The 27,225-nt window shown below is 35.0% G+C and overlaps 1 protein-coding gene across 2 annotated transcripts in view; it reads right to left on the reverse strand.

The window, feature by feature from the left end:
* AK7 (adenylate kinase 7) overlaps positions 1–27,225 on the reverse strand; it is a 102,210-nt gene that overhangs the window by 63,057 nt on the left and 11,928 nt on the right. For both annotated transcript variants that reach the window (XM_051978427.1, XM_051978425.1), the window contains exon 5: positions 15,175–15,285. In XM_051978427.1, coding sequence (XP_051834387.1) covers positions 15,175–15,285 — 111 coding nt within the window. The remainder of the gene's footprint in view (positions 1–15,174; positions 15,286–27,225) is intronic.

Below are 27,225 nucleotides of genomic sequence, written 5' to 3' on the forward strand. Positions count from 1 at the left end.
TAGGAGAAAATATAAAGTATCTTATAAAATTGAAACAAAAGGTTTTGCAATTGTCAATGCTGAAAAATTACCCATGTATATATCTTGTAAATAAAAAATAAAGTAATTTATAGCAAATAACTTAGAAAATTGGGCAAGGAGAAAAAAATTTAAGAACCACTGGACTATCTGAGTACTATGGCTAAAAATAGAATCTGGAAATGCTACTTCAAGAAATTTTTTAAATGGTCAAATTTTTTAGAACCAGAGAGCAAAGTGGAATAGATTCTACTAGTTATTGCTTTAAAAAATCTTCAAGAGAAAAATTCTCAGAAACATTATAAATAAAATTTGGTTTCTAAGTCAAAAAAAAAAAATGCTGCAAGAAGCCAAAAAGAAAGAAGTTAAGTACCAATGGGATCATGGTCAAGATTACATACAATTTAGCAGCCACCATTACAATGAAGCAGGGAAATTGGGTATGATTTTTCAGAAGGCAAAAAATATAGGTTTATAAGCAAGAATAATTTATCCAGCAAAAGTGAATATAGTCCTGAAGAAATATAGATCTTTGATAAAACAGAAGACCTCAAAACATTCCTGATGACATGACCACAGTTGTATAGAAACTCCAAAATGCAAAATTAGGAGAAATTTAAGAAAATTAAGAGAAAAATAAGGAACTATACTTGGACAAATTGCTTACATTCTAATTAGGGAAATGCCCAGATATCTCCTCTTATCAGGAGTCCCAAGAGGCAGCTAACAAGACAAAATTCCCAGGAGTGCTTCTGTTATACTTTCATGAACTTAAAAGAAGAATGGAAAAAGGAAAGGAAGAGAAATACTTTGGGAGGAAAAGATTAGGAAAATGAAAGTTAGGAAGATAATATAAACAAGATAATTGAAGCATATAACTAAAAGTCTATTCAAACAAGGAGGAAGGTTGGGTGAGTGGCTGACACTTTTTATCTGAACTGGTCAAAGGAAGGAATAGAAAAATACCCATCTGAGTTCATTCAAAAGGAAAATAGCAAAGAAAGAGGAGAAGGAGGAAGGGGAAATAAAAGGGAAGGTGGGGCTCATAAAGCAAAAGAAATTCTAAGGATGTACAAAAGTATTTATAGTTCTTTTTAAAGTGGTAAAGAAGAAAAATGAAGGAAAAATGTGGTAAAGAATTGGCATTTGAGAAGGTGTTCATCAATTGGGGAATATCTGAACAAGCTATGGTATATAAATGTGATGGGGTTCTATTGTGCTATATGAAATAATGAAGGGAATGTTTCTCTGTTCACATATTGTATTTGTTCTTCATCATTAGTTTTATTCTAGTACCTAGTACAGTACCTTGAAAAGTGCAGGCATACTTAAAATATATTCATTGAGTTGAAATGTCTGATGCCAGAAATAAGGTAAAGAGAATCAGAAATGAGAGATTTTGGACAAAATATTTGACTCTTTCATAGGTAAAGGAGAATTTTAAAGTTGGGAGGGACCCAGCAAGTCATCTTATCCAATGCCCCCACACCATCCGTGGCAATTCTTTGTCCAGCTTAATCATTTAGGAAACCAAGTACTCAGGAACATAGAAGGAAGATTCTGAAAAGCAGTAATAATGTGAAACCAAAGGAGATATAGCCTCAGTTCCTGCTCTAAGTCCAAGTGACTTCTGGAGAGACAGAACTGACACCAATTGGAAGTAAGGTTTATTTAACAAACCAAAGCAGAAAAAAAAATGCACATCTGACACAAAGATGTAAGATTAACTCCTAGTATCTTATCAATTCTCCTCTTGCTACACAAGAAAAATTAGATGAAAAAGAAAAGTAAATGACTAAGAAAACAAAATTCAAACAAACAATAACAAAAAGAGTAGAATGTTATGTTGTGATCCACACTCAGTTCCCACAAGCCTTTCTCTGGGTATAGATGGCTCTCTTCATCACTGAACAATTGGAACTGGCCTGAATATCTCACTGTTGGAAAGAGTCACACTCATCAGAATTGATCCTCATATAATCTTGTTGCCATGTACAATGATCTCCTGGTTCTGTTCATTTCACTTAGCATCAGTTCATGTAAGTCTCTCCAAGTTTCTCTGAAATCATCCTGCTGGTCATTTCTTATAGAACAATAATATTCCATAATATTCATATACCATAACTTACTCAGCCATTCTCCAATTGATAGGCATCCATGCAGTTTCCTGTTTCTTGCCACTACAAAGTGAAATTACTAAAGATCTCACAAGGAATAAAACTCAGCACAAACAGACAAATCAACAGTAAAGCTATTAATAACAAAAAGAATGATGACATCCAAGACAGAGAGAAGAGTCCAGACATCTCTGAAAAAATACTGTGAGACAAGACAATTTAAAATTATCTATAGTTATATATATAAAAAAGTTCTAAACCACTATTGACTAGAGAAATGCAAATCAAAACAACTCTAAGGTTCCACCTCATACCTCTCAGATTGGCTAAGATGGCAGGAAAAGATGACAGGGAAAACTAGGACACTACTGCATTGTTGGTGGAGTTGTAAAATGATGCAACCACTGTGGAGAGCAATCTGGAGCTATGCTCAAAGGGCTATAAAACGGCATACGCTTTGACTCAGCAGTGCCATTACTAGCTCTTTATTTTTAAGGAAATCATAAAAGAGGGAAAAGGACCCACATGCACAAAAATGTTTGTAGCAGCTCTTGTTGTAGCAATAAAGAATTGGAAAATGAATAGATGCCTATCAAGTGAAGAATGACTAAATAAGATGTGTTATATGAAGGTAATGGAATATTATTATTCTATAAAAAATGATGAACAAGCTGATTTTATAAAGGCCTGGGAAGATTTATACAAACTGGTGCTGAGTGAAACAAGCACAAGCAGAATCAGGAATACATTGTACCTAGTAACAATAAGAATGTGCGATGATCAACTATGAAAGACTTGGTTCTTCTCAGTAGTTCAATAATCAAAAGCAATCCCAAAAGACTTTGGACATAAAATATCATCTGTATCCAGAAAAAGAACTATGAAGATTGAACATAAATCTATACATGCTATTTTCACTTTTTTTTTTTCCTTCTCCCATGGTTTTCTCCTTTTGTTCTGATTTTTTCTCCCAATATGATTCCTATACTCTCAAGTGTTATTATTAGAAATGGATATTGGATTTTATCAAATGCTTTTTCTGCATCTATTGAGATGATCATATGGTTTTTGTTAATTTGGTTATTGATATAGTCAATTATGCTAATAGTTTTCCTAATATTGAACCAGCCCTGCATTTCTGGTATAAATCCTACTTGGTCATAGTGTATTATCCTGGGGATGATTTTCTGTAATCTTTTTGCTAATATTTTATTTAAGATTTTAGCATCAATATTTATTAGGGAAATTGGTCTATAAATTTTTTTCTGTTTTTAATCTACCTGGTTTAGGTATTAGTACTATGTCTGTGTCATAAAAGGAATTTGGTAGGAGTCCTTCAATCCTTATTTTTTCAAATAGTTTACATAGCACTGGAGTTAATTGTTCTTTAAATGTTTGGTAGAATTCACATGTAAATCCATCTGGTCCTGGGGATTTTTTCTTAGGGAATTGATTAATAGGTTGTTCTATTTCTTTTTCTAAAATGGGACTGTTTAACCAATTTACTTCTTCCTCAGTTAATCTGGGCAAGCTATATTTTTGAAGGTATTCTTACATTTCATTTAAGTTATCGAATTTATTGGCATAAAGTTGAGCAACATAACTCCTAATTATTGCTCTAATTTCCTCTTTATTAATGGCAAATTCTCCCTTTTCATTTTTAAGATTACCAATTTGATTTTCCTTGTTCCTTTTTTAAATCAGATTTACTAAAGGTTTATCTATTTTGTTGGCTTTGTTCATAGAACCGACTCTCAGTTTATTAATTAATTCAATAGTTTTTTTTTTTTTTACTGTCAATTTTATTAAACTCTCCTTTTATTTTTAGAATTTCAAGTTTAGTGTTTGACTGGGGATTTTTAATTTGTTCCTTTTCTAGCATTTTTAGTTGCAAGCCCAATTCATTGATCTTCTCTTTCTCTATTTTATGCAAGTAGGCCTCTAAAGATATAAAATTTCTCCTTATTACCACTTTGGCTGCATCCCACACATTTTGGTATCATGTGGCATTATTGTCATTTTCTTGGATTGAGTTATTAATTATGTCTGTGATTTGCTGTTTCATCTAATCATTTATTAGTATGAGATTATTTAGTTTCCAATTATTTTTTGGTCTGTTTTCCCTTGGCTTTTTATTGAATGTGATTTTCATTGCATCATGATCTGAAAAGGATGCATTTACTATTTCTGCCTTTCTGCATCTGAATTTGAGGTTTTTATGTCCTAATATATGGTCAATTTTTGTATAGGTTCCATGAACTACTAAGAGGAAAGTGTACTCCTTTCTTCCTCCATTTAGTTTTCTCCAAAGAGCTATCATACCTAACTTTTCTAGTATCTATTTACCTCTTTAACTTATTTCTTATTTTGTGGTTTGAGTTATCTAATTCTGAGAGTGCAAGGTTGAGATCTCCCACTATTATGGTTTTGCTATTCTTCCAGCTCTCCTAATTTCTCTTTTAAGAATTTAGATGCTACACCAGCTAGTGCATATATGCTTAATATTGATATTGCTTCATTATCTATGCTACTCTTTAGCAAGAAATAGTGCCCTTCCTTATCTCTTTTAATTAGATCAATTTTTGCTTTTACTTGATCTGAGATCAGATGGCTACCCCTGCTTTTTTGACTTCACGTGAACCATAGTAGATTTTGTTCCAACCTTTTATCTTTACTCTGTATGTATCGCCTTGCTTCAAGTGTGTTTCCTGTAAACAACATATTGTAGAATTCTGGCTTTTAATCCAGTCTGGTATCCACTTCCTCTTTATGGGGGAGTTTACCCCATTCACATTTATGGTTAAAATGACTAATTCTGCATTACTTGCCATCTTGTTAACCTCTGCTTATGCTTTTCAACTTCTTTCCTTCCTCGTTCCCCCCTTCCCCAGTATTAAACTTGTGAGCACCACTTGCTTCTCACAGCCCTCCCTTTTTAGGATCCCTCCCCCTACCTTAGAGTTCTTCCCCCTTTCTTACCCCTTTTCCTCACAATTTCTGTATTCCCTTCTGCTTAGCTTACTCCTTCCCTTTTTACTTTGCCCCTCCCACTTTTCAATGAAGTGGGAGAAGTTTCTTCATAAATCAAATACGTCTAATATTTTTCTCTTTAAGCCAATTCTGATGAGAGTAAGATACACACTATGTTCATCCCCCTCCCTTCTTTCCATCAGATATAATAGGTTTCCTCTGCCTCTTCATGAGATGTAGTACCCCCACTTTACCCTTTTTCTGGTACAATTTCCTTTCTACCTTTAATTTCTAGAACAAATTATACACCGTGTTCTTTATATAACTTTATAACAGAAATATAGTTCCCAATATTTCTTTTTTATCTTTTTATTTTTCTCTTGAGTCCTATATTTGGAGATCAAACTTTTTGTTTAGTTCTGATTTTTTCATCAGAAATAGATGAAATTCACCTATTTCATTGAATGTCCATCTTCTTCCCGAAAAAATGCTCATTTTGGCTGGGTAAGTTATTCTTGGCTGCATACCAAGTTCCTTAGCCTTTCAGAATATCAGATTCCAGGCCCTTCAGTCCTTTAACGTGGACGCTGCTAGATCCTGAGTAATACTTATTTTTGGCTCTTCTACATTTGAATTGTTTTTTTCCTAGCAGCTTGTAGTATTTTTTCCTTCATCTGATAGTTCTGGAATTTAGCCACAATATTTCTTGGAGTTTTGATTTTTAGGGCCCCTTTCAGCAGATAATCAATGAATTCTTTCAATGTTTATTTTACCCTCTGTTTCTATAACAGCTAGGCAGTTCTCTCTGATAACTTCCTGGAAAATAGTGTTCAAGGCTCTTTTTTTCCATCATATTTTTCAGGAAGTCCAACAATTCTCAGATTATCTTGCCTAGATTTATTTTCCAGGTCTTTTGTTTTCCCAAGAAGGTATCTGACATTTTTTTCCATTGTTTCATTTTTTTGGTTTTGCTTGACTGATAGTTGGTGTCTCCTCGAGTCATTCAATTCCATTTGTTCAGTTCTGATTTTTAATAAATTACTATCTTCACTCACTTTTTAAATTTCCTTTTCTAATTGTCCAATTGAGTTTTTAAGTGAGTTGTTTTGTTCTATGAATCTTTTTTCTCTTTTGCCTATTTTATTTTTTAGAGAGCTATTTTCTTTTTCCAATTCACTAATTCTGTTTTCCTTGGAATTGTTTCCCTTTTTCAATTTAGTAATTCTGTTTTTAAGGGATTTGATTTCTTTTTCCACTCTATCTTTAAATGAGTGGGATGACTTATCCAGATCCTCTTGCCAAGCTTCCTTTTCTTTGTCGATTTTTCTTCTAGCTCTCTTGTAAGAACCTTTTTAATTTCTTCTATGAGAGTCTTGTGTATTGAGGACCAGATCATATGCCCCTTTGAGGATTCATCTGGAGACAGTCTGTTTTTAGTCTCCTTAGGGTTTAAAGTCTGCTCTCTATTCATATAGAAGCTCTCTATTGTTAGAGCCTGTTTTAATTTTTTGCTCATTTTGTCAAAGAAAACAAACTAACAAAAAAAGCAAATGCAGTCTGCTTTTTTGGGGTGAGGACTGGATGGTATTACAGAGCTTCCTCTACAGATTGCAGGGGGTAGCAGTGAGGCACTAGCAGGACAGAAATGGTTGCACTGCATCTGTGCTCTGAGACTCTGAGACACTCCAGGTGGGTGTGGCCAGGTCCAGAGAGACTCTAGTTTTTCCGGGTTATGGTCTTTACCCACTGTTGGAATCCTTACAAACTGCTAACTAATTAGAGTTGATCTAACCTTACGAGAAGATGTTTTGGGCAGAACCTGAAACAAGGTACTAAGTAGAACTAATTAGTACAATGCTTGTGTTTGCACCTTTACTCATTGGAGTTCACAAGTATGCCAGCTTCACAAAGTAAACTTTGTACCTTTGTGAGTTCACACCTCCCTTGAAGCTCTTTGGGCCAGAGAGCACTATGGGAGAAAACCCATAATCCCTCTCTCTCGTATCCCACAATTCCTCCCTCTTGTATAAAAGAAACAGACAGAGGCTCTCGGTCAGATTTCAGTGGAATTACGCCAGAAGCCCTCTCTCCGAGGCAAGGCAGAATATTTTCCACTTGGCTGGCTGGTGGCAGAAGAAGAGTTTTCAGAGGAAGAAGCTACGAGTCGAGAGTTCAGTGGACAACCAGATTCATCTTCATCTCACACCACTGTGGTAGGTGGCTGGGCTCCTGCACGCCCCCCACTGAGACCAAGCTGGTCTGAAAGACTCACCAGAAAGCTAGCCGAGTCCCAAGTGAAGGAAACAAGAGATTCATTCCATCTCTGTGCTGGTTGGAGGCTGAAGAAAGCAGAGGCAGAAGCAAAGGACAAAGTGGCAAGAGCTCTTGGAACCAAGCAGAGAGATAGGCCTCTAAGCTAACCGGGATATATTGGAGATAATAAAAGATCTGAACTTTTATCACCTGGCTGTGTTTTGAGAAGAAAAAGCTCACCACAACCCACTGTGTTTATAGCTTCTCTGATGATTTACTGGCTTGCTGCCAGAGTAAAGTAGCCACACTGTGGCAAAGTTCTCCCTACAGGAATGGCTGGGATCACACTCCACCCCTCTCAGGTCTGCTCAGTGTGAGTTGCCTGCAGTACTCTCACTGCCTTCCGTGCTCTCGCTGTCTTCCTGCCTTCAGTCTGCACCTGATCTAACTATCCTCAGCCGTGAGCAAAAACAGACCTTTTCTGTCAAATTTTGAAGCTATCTTCTGTTGGTAATTATTTGTGGTTTTTTTTTCAGTCAAGCCCTAATTCCATTAAAGTATTCTGAGAGCAAGAAGGTGCTTAGATAGATGTGTGTGTCCTCCCTGCCATCGTGGCCAGAAGTCCTCTTTTTTTCTTGTTACTATAAGATTATGTTCCTTTCAGACTCTGGAAGATGTGTAGGATGTAAGAGCCAAGTTAAGAGACCTTTATTAAATACCTACTATATATCAGACACTGTTCAAAATGGGGATAAAAGAAAAGCCAAAAAACTGATCCTCTGTAGACCCTGTGGCTCACACTGATAAGCCTTTGAAGCTCTTTACCAGGAACCATTGAGTGCTTTGTATGTTCTACATTTTTGCCTTACTATAAATGTACTTTTAAAGTACTCTTGGGAATATGGTGGTTATTTGCCATAAATGGCACTCCTGTTTGGGAGTGGGGGAAACAACTACTTTTTTGTTGTTAGTTGAGCAAATGAGGGCTTTGATAAGCTCTAATTGAGTCTATTAGATGATTCTAAATGCAAAGTATGGGCTTCATGACTCATGAGCTATGGTTTTAAGTAGCTACCCAAAAGGTTAGTCTTAGAATATCGATTTAGTCAATCCCTTAGGGACCCAACTTAGTATAATCAATAAGTGTAAGATGAGGGTATAACCTCAATTGGGGTTGCATAACTGAATATGGGAATCATGAAAAATTTGGCAACAGTAAAAAGTTTCTAAACACAACGACCAAAAATTAATTCAAAATCAAATGTATAATGAATCTGACAGTGTTGCTCATGCTGCTGCTGTCACTGCAACCTTGGTTCTGAACACATAGCATGAGCACTTTGCTTTATGCATGCACAAACATTGTTAGAAACACGGATCAGATTTGAGACAAAGTTGCATAAAAATTTCTCAGACAAAAAAAAGAGTTGCAAGTGAGAAAAAGTTTAAGAAGTCCTGCAGTACAACATATGGTTTGATAGTTGCTATCCCATCTTTTTACTATGTAACTGGTCTAGATTCTTTTCTAGTCAAATATGTCTTTGATGACATCATTAGTGCTGCTTCTCATGCAATTCTTTGATTATAATGTATTGTAACCTACCCATCACTCCCAAATGTCTCTCTAATAACAATAATAAATAGTAACAATAGCTAGCATTTATGTAGTTATATAATACTTTAAGAAATTCAATACATTTTACAAATTTGACATTCTCACAACTCTGAGAGTTAGGTGCTTTATTTACATTTTACAGATGAAGGAAACTACAGCAGATGAGGTAAAGTTACTTGTTCTGAGTCACATGGCTAGCGTTTGAGGATAGATTTGAACTCATATATTCCTGTCTCCAGGTTCAGTGCTCTATCTACTATACCATCTAACTACTTCTTTATTTTCCTTTGGGTGTCCCTCAACTATAGAGGCCAGCCTAGCTAAAAACAGAAAAACTTATTATCAGTAAACTGATTACTTGATGGTGAATTCTCTGGCTGGAACAACTCATGCAACAAAGAGAAGTTTAAAATGGTACTTATATGGGGCTACCTTCCTGTTACAGGCCAAAACTCTGAAACAAGGATTCTCACAAGATGTTAAGTCATTGTTATTGATGAGGCAATGGTTATCTAGTTTAGCATGGTGCTTAATAGTTCTCTATTGATTTAATTTTACAAGATTGATTTAATATTACAACAAATAATGGTTTCCTAGTAATATAATGATTGGTTTATACTCGGTGTATAAAGCACATAAGGTGGGGGCCTCAGCCAGATTCATTAAGAGTTAGGGAAGACAAGTGGACTAGAGGTTGAAGCACAAGCTCTTGGACTCAGATTCATTCATCCCATCTCACACCACCTTGATGGAAGGCTCTCCTCCTTCATTTCTCCACTGAAACCAAGACTCTGGAAGATCTTTAAGAAAGCTAACTGGGTCCCAAGAAAGTAGACAAGACTTTGAAAGAGATAATAAAGGATATATACTTTAACCCCTGGCTACTCTTGTGGTGATTACTCTACTGAAAGAAGGCTGGTCCAACGACTTCCAGAAAACCGAACCAAGAACATTACATTTTGGTGCCTGAATGTGGGACCAAGGACCTACATCTGTGACCCAGAAATTAGGGTAAGTACAAAAATAGACACGGCAACTTTATTAAGGATTAAAGCTGAAATGGGACAAATGTTTAGATTGTTAGATTTATGAAAAACCAAGGTCTGATTGTAACTTGGATGAAGATCATTGAACTCTTTGACATATTAAAATACACATCTCGTTGGTTCTTTAAGGAAAAAGAATTAGATCCAGATGAGTGGAAATTAGTAGGAGAGCAAGTATATGAATACTATAACGATAATGGTCCTGAATCAATTTCTAAAGAAACACTATCTATATATATATGTGTGTGTGTGTGTGTGTGTGTGTGTGTTTGTATTTATATATAAAACTTAATACAACTGGCTTTAAAGAATTATATAAGTATTAGAATAAGGAAAAAGAAGAAAAAATAGGAGGGGGAGGATATTGACAAATTAGGTGAAAAGGATGAAGAATTAGACAATAAAGGAGTTAAGTACAATTCTAATGAAATTACAGAGTGTGGTGCTTCACAGCAGAAACCATTAGGGCATTCCCAAATCCCTGACCTATCTCCCTGATTTAATCTTTCATGGGTGGAGGGAGAAGGAGGAGGGGGAGGGACAGCAACACAATCAATACCACCTATGAAGCAGCCTATGACAAGGTTACAAAAGACATTAGTTAAAGCTAAAAAAGGACAGGATATATCTGATTTGATAAATGCATACCCTGTGATTGAAGAATTTTATTCTTCAAGTCAAGCCAGGAAAAGATATACTCCTTTTGATCTGAAAAAAATCAAGGATTTGAAAAAGGCTTGCACTCTTTATGGGGCTACATCATCTTATGCTAAGATGTTATTAGAGAATTTGGCTTATGAAATTTTAACCCCTAGTGATTGGAAATCCATAGCCAGGTCATGTTTTAGAACCTGGACAAAACTTGTGGCTTTCAGAGTATAGTGAACTATGCAGGATACAAGCCCAACAAAATAGGCAAACTGGAGTTAATATACAAATCACCTTTGACCAACTAGCAGGTAAAGGTCAGTATGCAGACACTTCAGTGCCATAGCCGCATATGAGCAAATTGCTTCTATTAGTATAAAAGCATGGGGCACTCTCCCAGGAAAACAAGATCAAGGCAAAGCCTTCACAAAAAAAAAGCAAGGTCCAAATGTAACCTTTGCTGATTTTGTAGGATGTCTTCAAACAGCTGTCATACAAACGATTAGAGAAAAAGGTATTATGATAAGACAACTGGCTAAGGAAAATGCTAATAAGGTTTGTAGAAGAATCATACTAGGACTACACAATGATGCTCCTTTAGAGGAGATCATAAGACACTGTGCCACAGTGGGCACAAATGTCTTTTATATCCAGGCTATAATGCAGAACATGGGAAAATGGAGTCCCCCTTTGCAAGGGACTTCCAGAGAGACTTGTCAATGCTTTCAGTGTGGTAAAGTGGGGCATCTGAAAACTCAATGTCGGCATAGAGATAAAGTGAGAAAACATAGTGAGAGAACAAGACCCCAAACTCCATGTCCAAAATGCAAAGGGTTTCCACTGGAACTCAGAATATAGACTGACCCAGGGAAATGAGAGGCAAGGCTCAGCTCCAAGTCCTCAAACAGAAAACAGGTGGGGCATGACAGCAGCTGAGTTTACACCCAAAGAGCCTTTAGAAGTTCAGGACCATGATATGATCAATCAGACAAAAAGCAATCAGATGGGAGAAAGGGATTACAATTGGGGAGAATATAGGCTTTTTAACCCAATAGGAGGGCAATGTCCAGTGCAAGCAGCTCCAATGTAATTGCCAGGTGATGAGGAGAGATCTAGAAAATGGTGAACAGAAGGGACTAGATAGGTTAATTGCTTGGGGGAGAGGGTTTGCTTGCATCTCTACAAATGGAGAAGGAATCAGATGGGTGCCAAAGAGCCGTATTTGCCTTGTCCATCGAAGAGAGACAAAAAAAAGAGAAAAACCTCGAAACAAAAGAGAAGACCTAAGAAACATCTGACACTGAAAGAGCATGGCTGATAATGAAACTGTTACAGAACTTCAGAACTATCAGGAATCTTGGATTTTCTGAGATAAAAAATTGTTGATAAGATTGTTGCAGAACTTCAAAACCAGCAGGAATCAGTGGATTCCCTAATACAAGATGAGAGTATTGCAGGACTTCAAAACTTGCAGGAATCATTGGATTCTCTGACACATGAAGTAATGGATTGGTTTTGGACTATTTCTAGAATTTATGGACATGTATAATTCCTCATGCTGATTCGTGTTATTTCTTTGTAATAACTCCCATGTTGATGGATTTATGTATACCTGTTTCAAGTGAGACCCTTCAGAAACCCGCTAATCTGCACCATTTCCTTTGGTGCATCTCCCTTCCTGAGAAGTCAGGAAGGACGTGATCACCTCCTTTTTTGGTGTTTTTCAACCCTTTTTTGAGGAGTCAAGGAAGGCATGATCACCTCCTTTTTTGGGGTTCTCATCCCTTGAGAAGCCAAGCAGAGTATGACTACCTTATATTCTAAAACAAAAGAAAGTGGGAGAAGTTATGGGCCAGAACTCTGAAACAAGGATTCTTACAAGATGTTAAATCAGTGTAATTGATGAGACAATGGTTATCTAGTTTAGCATGGTGATTAATAGTTCTCTGAGTTCAGCATAATTGATCTAATCTTACAACAAATAATGGTTTCTAGTGATATAATGATTCATTTATACTCAGTGTAGAGCATATAAACTGGGAGCTCCAGCTAGATTCATTCAGAGATAGGGAAGACAAGAGGGACTGAAGGTTGAAGCACAAGCCCTTGGACCCAGATTCATTCATCCCATCTCACACCCTGTGGTGGCAGACCTATCCTCCTGCATTTTCTCCACTGAAACCAAGATTCCAGGGCCCAGGAAAGGAGAACAAGACTTTGAAAGAGATAATAAAGGGTTTGGACTTTAACCCCTGGCTACTCTTGTGGTGATTACTGAACTGAAAAGAAGGCTGCCTCAAAGAATTCCAGAAAACCAAATGAGAACACTACATCTTCCAATTCTTCCTGGTATGCTAATTGTGAGGTTCTTTTCCAGTGACCAATAATAGGTCTATACTACTGAAGGAATTGGATTATAACAATCTTGACATTCTTTATATAAAACCAGAAAACAAAAGAAAATTGCAATTAAATGAAGGACAGTGCAAAGGTTATCCTCGGAGAGGAGTTAGTTTTATCATGTGTTCATAATTAAAAAGAAGCATAATTTCATGATATATTAGATTATTTCTTATTGCTGTGCTGATGATATACCAAAAAAGATTCATGAAAATAACTGACTTATGCACTAACAAATGTTGTATAAAATGAGAATATAAAGAAATTCTATGAAAAATTCAGTTATAATCCTCCAAATGAAATCAGCTTAGAGTTAAATTCTCAGTGACTTCCAAATAAGTATGAGCACAGGAGGAATAATAAAAAAATATAGTGGAAATCATGATTTGAATACGAGATTTCAAAGATTTATAGATTACATATTAGTTCTATCATTACACATCAAGAATATACACCTAAAAAAGATAGTTGGAATGTACAATATAAGAAGAGTTCTGAATGACAAAGGAAATTGATTTTATTTGTAAAAAATAGGAAACAAATGGTTATCTTTGTTGGAATCATTTGAAAATGTATAGTTAGGCTTTTGACTTATTAAGAGCATAAACCCAAAATTAATACTAAATCAGGGGACAGGAAAAAATAGGACATCATGTAAAATTAAGGTAATTCTAACCTGACCAATTTATGCTGCCAATGACCAAAAAATTTAAAATGAACAAAATAACTGGCATATGTGAAGTTATTTCCATTTCTTAAAGAAGTATAATTAATATAAATTAGGCACCTTGGTGAGGAAATCAAAAGAGTCTAAAAACCTCCTTAGTCATTGAAACCTTGACTTTCTAAGTGGCAACTCAGTAGAGTGACAAGTCATATGCTTCAATATTTCAATAGAAATATGGTTTATTAATGTGGCTATTTTCTCTAATGGCAAAGATCATAATACAATTGTGCCTTTTCATTTTTTACAACTCTTATCCATAATTTTCTATACTTTCTCAAGAGGGCTAAACATCTCAGAGGACTTTCTCTACATGTTTTGATATCATGGGAATATTGGTGCAACACTAAAGACTGTTTTCAATAGATGACAACAGATGACTTTCCTACATTTTCATTTCCTGGAGGCTGAATAATACTTTGGAAAAAGTTTTGTGATGAGAGGAATAGGGGTTCACATCACTCCTCTGACACTTAATATCTATGTGATCTTGGAAGGTCACTTGGCCTCCTTAGGTCTTAATTTCCTCATTGGTAAAATGAAAAGGTTGAATTATAGAGGGTTTATGAGTCCCTTTCAATTCTAGATTTTTAATCTTATGATCTGCTATGTTACTTCTTATAGGTGAATCATTGTCAACAATGTGCTGCTGTAGCTAATACTTTTTATCTCTAGATTGTTTTTTTGGATCATCTGAAATTCTGCTTCTTTAGAGACTGTGAGCTGTCATAATCTGAAGACATATAACCTCACCAGCAGAATAACAGTGTTAAAAATATTTTTTTGTTTGTTTCCTGAGACAAGAATCCATAATATGAATTCATTAAGTAATTAAAAAAAACAACAACACAGTTTTATTAAATTAAGTCTAGTCCATTTTTTTTCTTACTTGCAATGTATGCTGAAACCACTTGGTGTCACCTTCTAGCTACTGTTCTAAATTTGTTAGCTTCATTCTCCCTTTATATGGGAGGAAAAAAAGATCTAGTCATATGTCTGTCTAGGAATGACTGTTTTATTAATTATTTTATTCTAAAATGTTTTATTAACTTTTTAACTGTCTTACCAATGCTATATTCTGCACAGAAGAATGGTGTCAGAAATATATTATTTTCTAACTATACCTTTCTTCAACATTAAAGAAGTTAGATAATAAGAAAATATGCATCCCTTGATGTAGATTTAAAGTTGCTATGTCAAATTTAGTAAGAAATAAAGCAATGAATAAAATAAATGAATGAATGAATAAATACCAAAAAAACAAAAAACTTAAAAATTGAAAAAGAAATAGTTGAAGTTGGAGAAAATATCCAACAACATTTAAAATTATTGACCAGAAGGAATTTTTCTTCTACTCCATAGTATTCTTGATTTTAAACTTACATTTTTTCCAGTTTTTAGGACCAATTTTTCAGCATTTATGTGGTCTAAAAAATTAGGATGAGGTTTTCTCCTACGATAATCCTCTTCACTAAAGGGAATTTCAAGATCTTCCTGTAAAATAAAAAGCAGATCTTATAAAATTGAACCACTTATATTTTCTATACTAAATATTTATAACTACATTTAGTGTTTTATAATTTACAAGTTGCTCTTCTTAAAACAGTCCTGGCGGGTAGTATTATAATTTCCATTTTAAATGACTTTCCTAAGGACACACAGCTCTTCAGGTAACAAAGCTATGAATTAAACATACTTTTTGAATGATTCTAAGACCAAAGTTTGTTCCCTTAAATACAACTATTCCAACCTAATTAGTTAACATAGGCCCACACAAAGCTTTAAATTCTATTTTTCACTTCAAAATTCTTCAAATTATCTTATTAAAAATGATCTAGTCATGTTTTGTTAAAGCATACAAAATATTTCCTATTTCTATTAATTTATATAAAATTTCACATTTTGTAGAAAATGTTTTATATTTCATATTCATATTTAACAAAATTCTAAAATAGTAAAATTATGCTCTTTTCCTCTCAATACAAATTTGCAGAGCCAGTGTTAGAAGGATATACCAACTTTTCTATTGTGTCTATCACTGTCATGGTATTTGGTAATGAATGGAACTTAAAGACTTTATGATAAAAGCATTTAATACAACTTCTCAATGGGAGCATCAACTAGAAAGAGAGGGTTATATTAGCTCCCCTCCTTTCTGTAGTGCTTGATTTACCTATTACTTGGCCCCTAATTGGTACTCAACCCTTCGTTTATAAGTAAATGCCTAAACTGGGAGGTAAAATTCCTTCTCCATCATTCATTATGCCCCCTGAATACTAGTCTCATCTCTACTTATTATTTGCTCAGAGTTAGTTCTTTAAATTGTGACTTCAAGATTCATTTCTTTTATCAAGCCATTCTCCAATTGATAAATGGTCAAAGGATATGAACAAATAATTCTCAGATGAAGAAATTGAAACTATTTATAGACATATGAAAATATGCTCCAAATCATTATTAATCAGAGAAATGCAAATTATGACAACTCTGAGATACCACTACACACCTGTCAGATTGGCTAGAATGATAGGGAAAAATAATGTGGAATGTTGGAGGGGATGTGGGAAAATAGGGACACTGATATGTTGTTGGTGGAATTGTGAACACATCCAGCCATTCTGGAGAGCAATTTGGAACCATGCTCAAAAAGTTGTCAAACTGTGCATACCCTTTGATCCAGTAATGTTTCTACTGGGCTTATACCCCAAAGAGATACTGAAGAAGGGGAAGGGACCTGTATGTGCCAAAATGTTTGTGGCAGCCCTGTTTATAGTGGCTAGAAGCTGGAAAATGAATGGATGCCCATCAATTGGAGAATGGTTGTGTAAATTGTGGTATATGAACATTATGGAATATTATTGTTCTGTAAGAAATGACCAGCAGGATGAATACAGAGAGGACTGGCGAGACTTACATGAACTCATGCTATGTGAAATGAGAAGAACCAGGAGATCATTATATACTTCAACAACGATACTGTTTGAGGATGTATTCTGATGGAAGAGGATCTCTTCGATAAAGAGAGCTAATTCAGTTTCAATTGATCAAGGATGGACAGAAACAGCTACACCCAAAGAAAGAACACTGGGAAATGAATATAAACTGCTTGCATTTTTGTTTTTCTTCCCGGGTTATTTATACCTTCTGAATCCAATTCTCTCTATGCAACAAGAAAACTGTTTGATTCTGCACACATATATTGTATCTAGGATATACTGTAACCTATTTAACATGTAAAGGACTGCTTGCCATCTGGGGGAGTGAAGGGAAGGGGAAAAAAAGAGTCAATATTGAAAAATTACCCATGTATATGTTTTGTATATTAGAAGCTATAATAAAATTTTTAAAAAAAGAAAAAAGAAAAAAAGACAGCAAGCAATCTGATATAGGTTATACATGTACAATCATTTAAAATATATTTCCATATTATTCATGTTGCAAAAAAAAAGATTCATTTCTTTTGGCAATGTGAGATTTTCAAACAATTAGAAAGTTGATCTTTACAATTAGTGGGATGCAGCAAAGAGCACTGGATCTGGAGTCACAGAGCTAGATATGATTTCTAACTGCAAATAATTTAAGATCTTAAGAAAAATCACTTCACTTTCCTATGTCTCAGTTTCCTCATCTAAAACACTGAAAGACTGATGACTTTAAGATCCTTTCTACTCTAAATATATGACCCTATAGCTAAGTTTCTGCAAACAGATAGTTCTCAATTAATCAAGGCATTCCACTTCATCACCTTATTGTCTTTGACTTATTTCCCATCAGTCAAAATAAACATTTAATAAGCATCTATTATGTGCCAGGCACTATTTAAAAAAGGCAAAAAATAGTTCCTGCTCGCAAGAAGATTAAAATCTAACATGGTAGACAACATGCAAACAAATATATACAAAGTAAGCTATATTCTGGATGAATGAGAAATAATTAAGAGAGGGAAGACACTAGAATTAAGAAGGGTTGAAAAAGACTTCTTATAAGAGATAGGATTTTAGTTGGGATTTAAAGGAAACCAGGAAAGTCAGTAGGCAGTTAATCTTACTAGCATATAACTGCAATAGTCTAGGTGGGAAGGGATGAGGCTCTGCCCTTAGAGTGATGACAGTGTCAAATGAGAGAAGGAAGCATATTTGAGAGATGTAACAAAGGTGAGATCAACAGGCCTTGGTGAGAGACTGAATATAGAAAATGAGAGATAATGAGGAGTTGAGGGATAGCACGCAGACTGCCAGTCTGAAAGACTAGGAGAATGGGGTTGCCTTCTCCTGGGGAAGGTAGAAGAAGAGAGGGGGTTTAGAGGTAAAGATAATGTGTTCAGTTATGGGTGAGTTTAGTTTAAGATGTCTACTGAACATTTGGTTTGTGATGTCTAAAAGTTATTTGGAGTTATATGATTAGAAGTTCTCAATGGATCTGCAAATCATCAGCATAATGATGGTAATTAAATCCATGAAAGTGATGAGATCACCCAAGAAAGAAGGAGAGAGGGATAAAAGGAAGCAGGACAGAACCTTGAGAGACATTTATGGTTAGAGGGAGATATGGATGAGGATCCAGAAAAGAAGCCTGAAGAGGAGTAGTTAGGTAGGCAGGAAAACCAAGAGAATGATATCCTGAAAACCTAGAGAGAAGAGAGCAATAAGGAAAAGGTAATCAAGTATAATGGCTAGAGAGCAGTTAAGGAGAATGAGGACTGAGAAAAGGCCATTGGATTTGACAAAGAGCTCATTATCAACTTTGAAGAAAGCAATTTCCTTAAAATTGTCAGAAGCTTGATTGTAAAGGGAAAAAGAGAGTCAGAGAAGAAGTAGAGTCACCTGTTGTAGATAGTAAAGAGTTTAGCCACAAAGCATTGAAGAGATATGGGATGATAGTGGGAACAAAAGGATAAAGTGAGGGATGAGAGAGACATGGACATATCTGTTTGGAAAAGAGTGGGATAATGAGTTAAAGAGTGAGATGTGGTAGAATTATCTAGCAGCAGTGAGGATCCAATTGAAGTTATATAAAATACATCTGAGTGATGTCAGAAGAAACAGCTACAGCTGTCCAAAAGTGGAATTAGCTATATACAGCAACAAGAAGATTATGTGAGGATCAAATCTGATGGACCTGGCTTTTTTCAACAATGAGGTGATTGAGGACAATTCCAATAGACTTGTGATGGAGACCACCATTTACATCCAGAAAGAGAAAAAAGGACTGAATATGGAGCATAACATAGTATTTGCATCTTTTTTTATGTTTGCTCACTTTTGTTTTCTTTTTCATTTTTTTCTTTTTAATCTGTTTTTTTCTTGTGCAGCATGATAAATGGAAATATGTATGGAAATATGTATAGAAGAACTGCACATGTTTGGCATATATTAGATTGCTTGCTGTCTAGGGGAAGTGGTGGGGAAAAGGAAGGGAGGAAAAATTTGGAACATAGGGTTTTGCAGAGGTAAATGTTGAAAGCTATCTTTGCATATATTTTGAAAATAAAAAACTATTATTAAAAAAAGAAAACAAAGAAAAAATGGAATTAACCTGCTTAGAGAGATGGTTGAGTTTCCCATTCTGGGAAGTAAAATATCAATTATTTCCTGCTTTCTCCTTGCCAGATGGTAAAGTGCTTTTGAATAGCTTTCCATTATGCTAGTTCATACATTCTCAAGAAAATACAAACTAATTTGAATATTAGTCAAATTATTAAGGATATAAATATAGTAAGAAAAATCTTAAATGACATTCTAAAACATCATTTACTCATTTTGATGAGGTGGGCCATTTCTTTCATCTACTAGTGTAAAAGCAATCAAGGTTAAAATATGCTAGCAAAAGTGAAATGAGCAGAACCAGGAGATCATTATATAGCTCAACAACAATACTGTTTGAGGATGTATTCTGATGGAAGTGGATCTCTTCGATAAAGAGAGCTAATTCAGTTTCAATTGATCAAGGATGGACAGAAGCAGCTACACCCAAAGAAAGAACACTGGGAAATGAATATAAACTGCTTGCATTTTTGTTTTTCTTCCCAGGTTATTTATACCTTCTGAATCCAATTCTCCCTGTGCAACAAGAAACTGTTCCATTCTGCACACATATATTGTATCTAGGATATACTGTAACCTATTCAACATGTAAAGGACTGCTTGCCATCTGGGGGAGGGGGTGGAGGAAGGGAGGGGAAAAATCAGAACAGAAGTGAGTACAAGAGATAATGCTGTAAAAAATTACCCTGGCATGGGTTCTATCAATAAAAAGTTATTAAAAATAAATAAATAAATAAAGTATGCTAGCAAAAAATTCCTTTTGGTGTTTAATTTATTAAGATGGGTTAATTAATAAATAACTTATAGAGAATATCTTTAGTACAATGAATTAAAGCCTCAGGTTCCTGAACTTTCCCTTTTATTTCTCAGTTCAAATAAATCATGAAGTTTGGTTGGAGTCATGGCTAGTCATCTAGTTTGACCTATAACAGAATTCAAGAATGATAATAATAGGAAATAAAGCCAGAAAATTATCTTAAAAGTCAGATTGTAGAGAACCTTCTTGTTATTGTTTTTGTTGTGTGTCCTTCACTCTTCTTTCTTTTATGGTGGTGAGTTTATTTATTTTTTAGCACACATTACTTTATGAATCATGTTGGGAGAGAAAAAGGGAAAAACCAGGGGAGATATTTAAAAAAAACACATAAAATAGAAATGAACATAGCATGTGTTGATTTATATTCAGTTTCCTTAAGCTTTTTTCTGGATGCAGATGACATTTTCTGTCCAAAGTCTATTGAAATTGGTTCAGATCACTGAACCTCTAAGAAGAATCAAGTTGTCATCCACTACTTTTCCAATTCTTTGTCACCACAAAAAGAGCTGCTACAAACATTTTTGCACATGTGAGTCCTTTTCCCTCTTTAATGATTTCCTTGGGATATAGACTCAGTAATGGCACTGCTGGATCAAAGAGTATGTATAGTTTTATAACCCTTTGCGTATAGTTCCAGATTGCTCTCCAGAATGGTTGGATCATTTCACAACTCCCCCAACAATGCATTAGTGTTCTCTAGTTCTTCTTTAGTCATAAATTCCTCTCTTCTCCAAAGATCTGACAGGTAAATTATCCCTTGCTCCCCTAATTTGTTTATGTTATCATCCTTTATGTAACCATGTAATGTGTAACCATTTTGACCTTATTTTGGTATAGGGTGTCAGATGTATGCCGATTTTCTGACATATTATTTTTCCAGTTTTCCCAGCAATTTTTGTCATATAGTGAGTTCTTATTCCAGAAGCTGGAGTTTGGGTTTTTATCAAATACTAAACCGCTATAGGCCTTGATTATTGTATTGTGTATATCTAATCTATTCCACTGATCCATCAATCTATTTCTTAGCCAATACCAAACGGTTTTAATTATTGCTGCATTATAATATAGTTTTAGGTTTGGTACTGCTAAGCCATCCTCCTTTGTATTTTTTTTCATTAATTCCCTTGATATTCCTGACCAGATGAATTTTGCCATTTTTTTCCCTAGTTCTATAAAATAATGTTTTGACAGTTTGATTGTTATGGCACTGAACAAGTAGACCAACTTAGGCAGAATTGTCATTTTTATTATATTACCTTGGCCACGGTTCAGCCTCAGTCCATAGTTACCATGAACAACTGGTATTTTTCCAATTATTTAGATCTGATTTTATTTGTGTGAGAAATGTTTTATAATTGTGTTCATATAGTTCCTGGGTTTGTTTTGGCAAGTAGACCCCCAATATTTTATTTTCTCTACAGTAATTTTAAATGGAATTTCTCTCTCTACGTCCTGCTGATGGACTTTGTCAGTAACATGCTGATGATTTGTGTGGATTTATTTTATATTCTCCAACTTTACTAAAGTTGTGAATTGTTTCCAGTAGGTTTTTGTATGATTTTCTAGGATTTTCTAAGTATATCATCATATCATCTGCAAAGAGTGATAGTTTTATTTTCTCATTGTGTATTCTCTTTTTTTTTTCTTTTCTTATTGCTAAAATCAACATTTCTAGTACAATGTTAAATAATAGTGGTGATAATTGGCATTTTTTTTTTTAAACTCCTGATCTTACTGAGAATGTGTCTAGCTTCTCTCCATTACAAATAATACTTGTTTTATATTTTAGACAGATACTGCTTATTATTTTAAGGAAAGCTTCCTTTATCCCTATGAGCACTCTTAGTGTTTTTCTAATAGGAATAGGCGTTGCATTTTGCCCAAAGCTTTTTCTGCATCTATTGAGACTGTCATATGATTTCTATTGGTTTTGTTATTGATATGGTCAATTATGGTAATAGTTTTCCTGGTATTGAGCCAGTTCTGCATTCCTGGTACAAATCCTACATGGTCATATTGTATTATCCTGGTGATAATCTCTTTGCTAATATTTTATTTAAAAATTTTTGCATTACTTATTAGGGAAATTGGACTGTAATTTTCTTTCTCTGTTTTGGCTCTTCCTGGTTTAGATATCAGTACCATATTTGTGTCATAGAATGAATTTGACAGTACTCCTTCTTTATCTATTTTTTCCAAATAGTTAACATAGTATTGGAATTAATTTTTCTTTAAATGTTTGGTAGAATTCACTTGTGAATACATCTGGCCCTAGAGATTTTTTCTTAGGGAGTTTGTTAATGACTTGTTCAATTTCTTTTTTCTTTTTTTTTTTAATATGGGACTATTTTAGTATTTTATTTCTTCTTTTGTTAACCTGGGCAATTTATATTTTTGAAAATATTCATCCATTTTGGCTAGATTGCCAGACTTGCATTAGAGTTCAGCAAAATAGCTCCTAATTGTTGTTATAATTTCTTTTTTATTGGTGGTGAGTTTACCCCTTTCATTTTTGATGCTGGTAATTTAGTTTTTTTCTTTCCTTTTTCTGATCAAATTAACCAAAGATTTATCTATTTTGTTAAGTTTTTTTCATAAAACCAATTCTTAGTTTAATAAGTTCAATATTTTCTTAATTTCTATTTTATCTCTCCTTTGAATTTCAAAATTTCTAATTTGGTGGTTAATTGGAGGTTTTTAATTTGTTCTTTTTCTAGCTTTTTTTGTTGCATGCCTAATTCATTGGTTTCTTCTTTCTCTATTTTATTTATGTAGCTATATAGAAATAGAAAAATTTCCCTAAGAACTGCTTTGTTTGCATCCCATAGGTTTTGGTATGTTATTCCATTATTGTCATTTTCTTAGATAGAATTATGAATTGTTTCTGTAACTTACTGTTTGATTCATTCATTCTTTAGAATTAGATTATTTGACTTCCAATTGGTTTTTAGTCTGTTTCCCTGGCCCTTTATTGAATATAATTTTTATTACATTGTGGTCTGACATATACTATTTCTGTCTTTTTGCATGTGATTGTGGGCTTTTATGTCCTAAAACATGGTCAATTTTTGAGTGTCATATACTGCCAAGAAAAAGATATATTTCCTTCTTTCCCTATTCAATTTTCTCCAAAGATCTATCATATCTAAATTTTCTATGATCATATGAACTTCCCTAGTTTCTTTCTGGTATGTTTTGTGATTAGATTTGTCTGATTTTGAGAGGGGAAGGTGGAGGTCCCCTTCTAGAATAGTTTTGTTGTCTATTTCTTCCTATAACTGGCTTAAAATCTTCTCTAGGAATTTGCCTGCTCTACCACTTAGTGCAAAAACATTTAGTATCACTAGTAATTCATTATTTACTGTACCCTTTATCAAGATGTACTTTCCCTCTTTATCTCTTTTAATAAGATGTATTTTTATTTTTGCTTTATCTGAGATCAGAATGGCTACCCCTGTAATTTTTTACTCAGCTGACATAATAAATTTTTACCTATACTCTGTATGTATCTATCAAATGTGTTTCTTGTAAACAACATATTTAGGATTCTGCTTTTTAATCTAATCTATTTGTTTCAATTTTATGGGAGAATTCATCCCATTCATATTAAGAGTCATATTAACAGCTTTGTATTTCCCTCCATCCTATTTTCTCCCCTGTACATACTTTTGTTCTCTCATCCCATTCTACCCCACTCACTACCTTATCTTTCCTCCCTTCTCTTACTTTTTTTTTTTTTTTTTTTTTTGCTGAGGCAATTGGGGTTAAGTGACTCACTTGGAGTCACACAGATAGGAAGTGTTAAGTGTCTGAGATCAGATTTGAAATCAGGTTCTCTTGACTTCAGGGTTGGTGCTCTATCTACTGCACCACCTAGCTGCCCCTTCTTCTCTTACCTTTTTTACTAGTGTTTCTGCCCTCACTTCTACCTGTTCCTCCTTTTTCTTTTCCTCTTTCTCCTCCTACTTCTTTATAGGATTAAATAAATTTCTATACTCAATTGAATGATTAAGTTATTCTCTCTTAGAGCTAAAACTGATGAGATCAAGCTTCAGACAATGCTCATGACCCTCCCTTTTTTCCCTCATTGTAACAGGTCTTTTGCACCTCTTCTTGTGATCTAATTGTCCCATTATACCTCCCCTTTTCTCTTTTTCTACTTTGGACTGTCTCCCACCCCATAATGTCTTTTTCTTTGATGTTATCACAACAAAGTCCTTCACAACTATACCTTCAATCTATGTGATGCCCTCCTTTGTCTGCCCCAGTGACAGATCCAGTTCTCAAAGAGTATACAGATATCGTTTAACCTTTAAATATATATTTTCTCGTTTACCTTTCTGGGTTTCTCTTGAGTCTGTATTCGTAGATTAAATTTCCTGGTTAGTCCTGTTTTTTCAATAGAAATGATTGAAAATCTCTTATTTCATTGAAGCACCATCTCCTTCCCTGAAAGATGATGTTGAATCTAGCTGGGTAGTTTATTCTTGGTTGTAACCTTATATCCTTTGCCATCTGGAATATGGTATTCCAGGACCTCTGGTCCTTTATTGTAGAAGTTGCCAAATCCTGGGCAATTCTGACTGTTGCTCCTTGATATTTGAATTGTTTTTGTCTAACAACTTGCAGATTATAGTTTTGGAGTTTCACAACAATATTCCTTATAGGATCTCTTTGCAGAGGTGATTGATGTATTCTTTGAATGAATATTTCCCACTTTATTTCTATAATATCAGGGCAGTTTTCCTTAATGATTTCTTGTAAAATGCTATCCAGCTGCTTTTTTTGGTCATAGCCTTCAGATAGACCAATAATTTTTAAATTGTCTTTCCTGGATCTATTTTCCAGCTTGGCTATTTTGCCAATGAGAAATTTCATATTTTGTTCCATTTTTTCCATTCTTTTTAATTTATTTGACTGATTCTTGGTGTCTCATGTGTCCTTCATTCTTGAAGAGGACCTTGACATCAGGGAGGTGATGCCATAACATGCCAATGAGTTGGATGTAAGTGAGGGGGGAGCTTTGCAAAGTTACCAGCCTCATATTCTGATCCAGAACCATCTGGGTCCAATAGTAAAATACAGATCAGGATGTTGGAAATAACCCTGTGTGCAATGGGGGACCTTGACCTTTTTAAGCTAAGATTTTAAAAGGTCTCAATTCGACTGAGGCAATATCTATTCAGTGATTAAGGCTAGGTAAGAATTGAGGCCAAAAAATGGCCTTTTTAACTTCATCAAAAAAATTAATAATAATCTAATTTGGGAGGGGAAAACTTTCTAGGTTTCTGGCCAAAACAGAAACAATGCTACCGTGTTTCCCCAATAATAAGACCTATCCCAAAAATAAGCCCTCCTGTTACTGTGTAAGATTCCTCTAAAATAAGCCCTCTCCCGAAAATAAGCCCTATTGAGATTGCTATTGTAGTGAAGGTGATCCTCTGTGCTACACGCTACATTCAGTACCCTCTAAGTGGGAGTGAGGGGGCATGATGGAGGATAAAAGGGGCATGATGGAGGATAAAAGAAGAACTCAGGGAGCATGATGGAAGATAAAAGAAGAACTCAGGGGGCATCATGGAGGATAGAAGGAGCACTCAGGGAGCATGATGGGGTTAAAACATTATTGAGGGGCATGATGGAGTGAAAAGAAGAACTGATGGTCATAATTTTATTATTCTGTCTGTTTTGACCCCCCAGACATTAGTACAAAAAGGAAGAGCTATACTGTTGAGTCCAAGAAAGCAATTGCAGAGGAGTCACATGGCAAGAATCTTGCAGTTTTCTGTAAAGAAAAACTTTTGGATCTTCGAATAGCCAGAAAATGGAGAGCAGATTATAATAACCTCAATCAACAGGTGGATGAGGGAAAAGGGAAAAAGCACAGGTCTGGATCATGTCGGCAACCCTTATATCCTGACTTGGAGATCCTCACTGGTGAATGGATTGCTGACAGGAGAGCAAAAGCCTTGGTTGTGCGCAGGGCTAATATTCAAGCATTTGCCCTTTCAATGGCACCAGAGTTTGAAATGGTCTCAGAAGGATTCAAAGCATCACAACACTGGTTGGACGGTTTCCTTCAACGGTATGAACTGTCCCTAAGAAGATCAACAACACTGTTTAAGCTGGAAGATGCTGAAGTTATTAAACGTGCACTTGCATTCAAGTTCTTTATTGATAGGATCGACATTTCCAAGTAGCAAACCTGCAATATGATTGCTATGGATGAAACTGCAGTGTTTATGGGACAAGGATCTCAAACAACAATTCATCACAGGGTTGCAATGTCAATCTACATTCCCACCACTGGCTATGAAAGTGCATGGGTCACCTGTGTTTTAGCAATTCGTTTGGATGGAAAGAAAGTCACACCTCTAATCATCAGTAAGGGCAAGAAAGATAAGACTGAACGTGTTATCAGGCATTTACGTTCTTGAAACCCAAAAAGCCTGGTGTACACAAGCCGTTATAAGAAAGTGGGTTGATTTAATGCTGCCACTTGTCATGCGAGGTAACCAAAGAGGTCTGATAATCTGGGATTCAGCCAGCACTCACTGCTCTAAAGAAATGAAGAACTTCCTTGCAGAGAGAAGAACAGATCAAGTAATGATTCATGCAGGAATGACTGCCTATCTCCACACCCTTGATATTGCAATAAACAAGCCATTCAAGGACCATTTGCGCATGGACGTCAATGACTACATTGAAAATAGAATGGAAAGAAATCAGCGTTGAAACTTTGTGAAGCCCTGTCTGCAAGAAGTCATGACTTGGGTAAAGAAGTCATGGGATAAAATTACTCACAGCTGTGTCACCAAGGCATTACGAGCAGGTTACCTGGACAAGACATGTTCATTTAAAGAGAGCTATATTGCTGAACATGACAGATTGGGTCCACTTCTTCTGAAGGAAATAGAGGCTCAAGACATCCAGGATGGAATTCAGGATATGGACACTTATGATGATGTTGAAGAAGACAACATGATCATTATTGAATAAAGGTACTTTTTTTTGTTCACATTTACCTGTTTATTAAAATTGCTGTCAATGTTCATTAAAAATAAGCTCTCCCCT

Source organism: Antechinus flavipes, chromosome 2 (genome assembly GCF_016432865.1).
Source record: "Antechinus flavipes isolate AdamAnt ecotype Samford, QLD, Australia chromosome 2, AdamAnt_v2, whole genome shotgun sequence".
Lineage (NCBI taxonomy): Eukaryota > Metazoa > Chordata > Mammalia > Dasyuromorphia > Dasyuridae > Antechinus > Antechinus flavipes.